The 1,140-nt window shown below is 50.4% G+C and overlaps 1 protein-coding gene across 1 annotated transcript; it reads left to right on the top strand.

Annotated features, from left to right (window-relative positions):
• The first annotated feature begins 412 nt into the window (after positions 1 to 412).
• LOC109279295 (scale keratin-like) lies at positions 413 to 856 on the top strand. The gene has a single exon (XM_019470481.1). It carries the CDS (start codon positions 413 to 415, stop codon positions 854 to 856), a length of 444 nt encoding a protein of 147 aa, XP_019326026.1.
• The last annotated feature ends 284 nt before the right edge of the window (positions 857 to 1,140 follow it).

Raw genomic sequence — 1,140 nt, 5'->3', positions numbered from 1 at the left:
CGTCCCGTCAGAGAGCTCCTGAAGGCAGGCTTCTGCTTTTGCACTGGCTCCAGGCATGACCACAGAAATTTCACACAGCTGTGCTGAGTTAGTGCTTCTGCCGAGCTCTGAAGTAGCCAGAATTTCTAACAATATTTTGAAACAGAAAGAATCAGGTCTAGCTTGGAATTAGGATGAAACTTTTTTTTTTTTAGGCTGGCTATTTAGAGAAAGCAATCTATCCACAAGCCTTAGCAGAGCACCCAGCTGCCCTCCAAGCTTCTCTGTCACTCATGTAGTATGTTCATCCCTCGTGCAGGAAGGGACTGGTGGGTGACAGCCTTCACTGCAAGGAGCTGTGCACCAATTGCAAGGGATCAGGTGTTATTCTGATCTCCTCCCTGTGTTTCAGACCTACCTGCTTTCCAGAGCGATGTCTTACTGCGGAGACCTGTGCATACCATACAGCAGCCTGTGTGAGGTGACCTGCCCTCAGCCCTTGGCCAATGCCTGCAACGAGCTGTGCGTGACATCTTGCAATGACTCCAGAGCTGTGATTTACCCACCACCCGTTGTCCTGACTTTCCCGGGACCAATTCTCAGCTCTTGCCCACAGGAAAGCATCGTGGGCAGCTGTGGACCACTCGGCGTTGGCCGCCCGTTTGGTTCCGGGGGCTGTCTTAGTTACAGGGGCTACGGAAATGCTGTTGGCTTAAGGGGCTCCATTCTCTTTGGAGGCTCAAATGGTTATGGGGGTGCATGCAATTACAGCAGGTCTTACAGTTCTGGATACTCGTCACTGGGGAGGGGAAATTGTAGCCCATACTCTTACCGCCCGTACAGCACCTACAGCCGAGGAAGCTGTGGGCCATGCTAAATACTTCACGGGAGTTCACTGCACAGAGCAACCAGGATGTGGAAAACACGGCAGAAAATCATGGATGGGAAACTGAGTCTGAGCCTGAGCAGAGCTGAGAGCACGCTGCTCTGACTGAAGCCAGCAGGAGCTGTGAGCTCTCAGCAGTGCCCAGAAAAACAGGCATATAGGTAGAGCTGGACAAACTCTATAACTACACACACACGCAGATGAAAAAAAAATTTAGTTGGGGTCCAGCAAAGAAAAAGAATTTTTCAAGGAAAAAGAAAAAAAATCCACCTGGA

This window comes from Aptenodytes forsteri, unplaced genomic scaffold (assembly GCF_000699145.1).
Source record: "Aptenodytes forsteri isolate BGI_AS27 unplaced genomic scaffold, ASM69914v1 Scaffold847, whole genome shotgun sequence".
Classification (NCBI taxonomy): domain Eukaryota; kingdom Metazoa; phylum Chordata; class Aves; order Sphenisciformes; family Spheniscidae; genus Aptenodytes; species Aptenodytes forsteri.
Note: the sequence above shows the minus strand (reverse complement) of the source record. Positions and strands in the feature narration are given on the sequence as shown.

Excerpts from the sequence above, each read along its gene's own strand:
- LOC109279295 (XM_019470481.1), top strand. The coding sequence starts at position 413 with ATGTCTTACTGCGGAGACCTGTGCATACCATACAGCAGCCTGTGTGAG.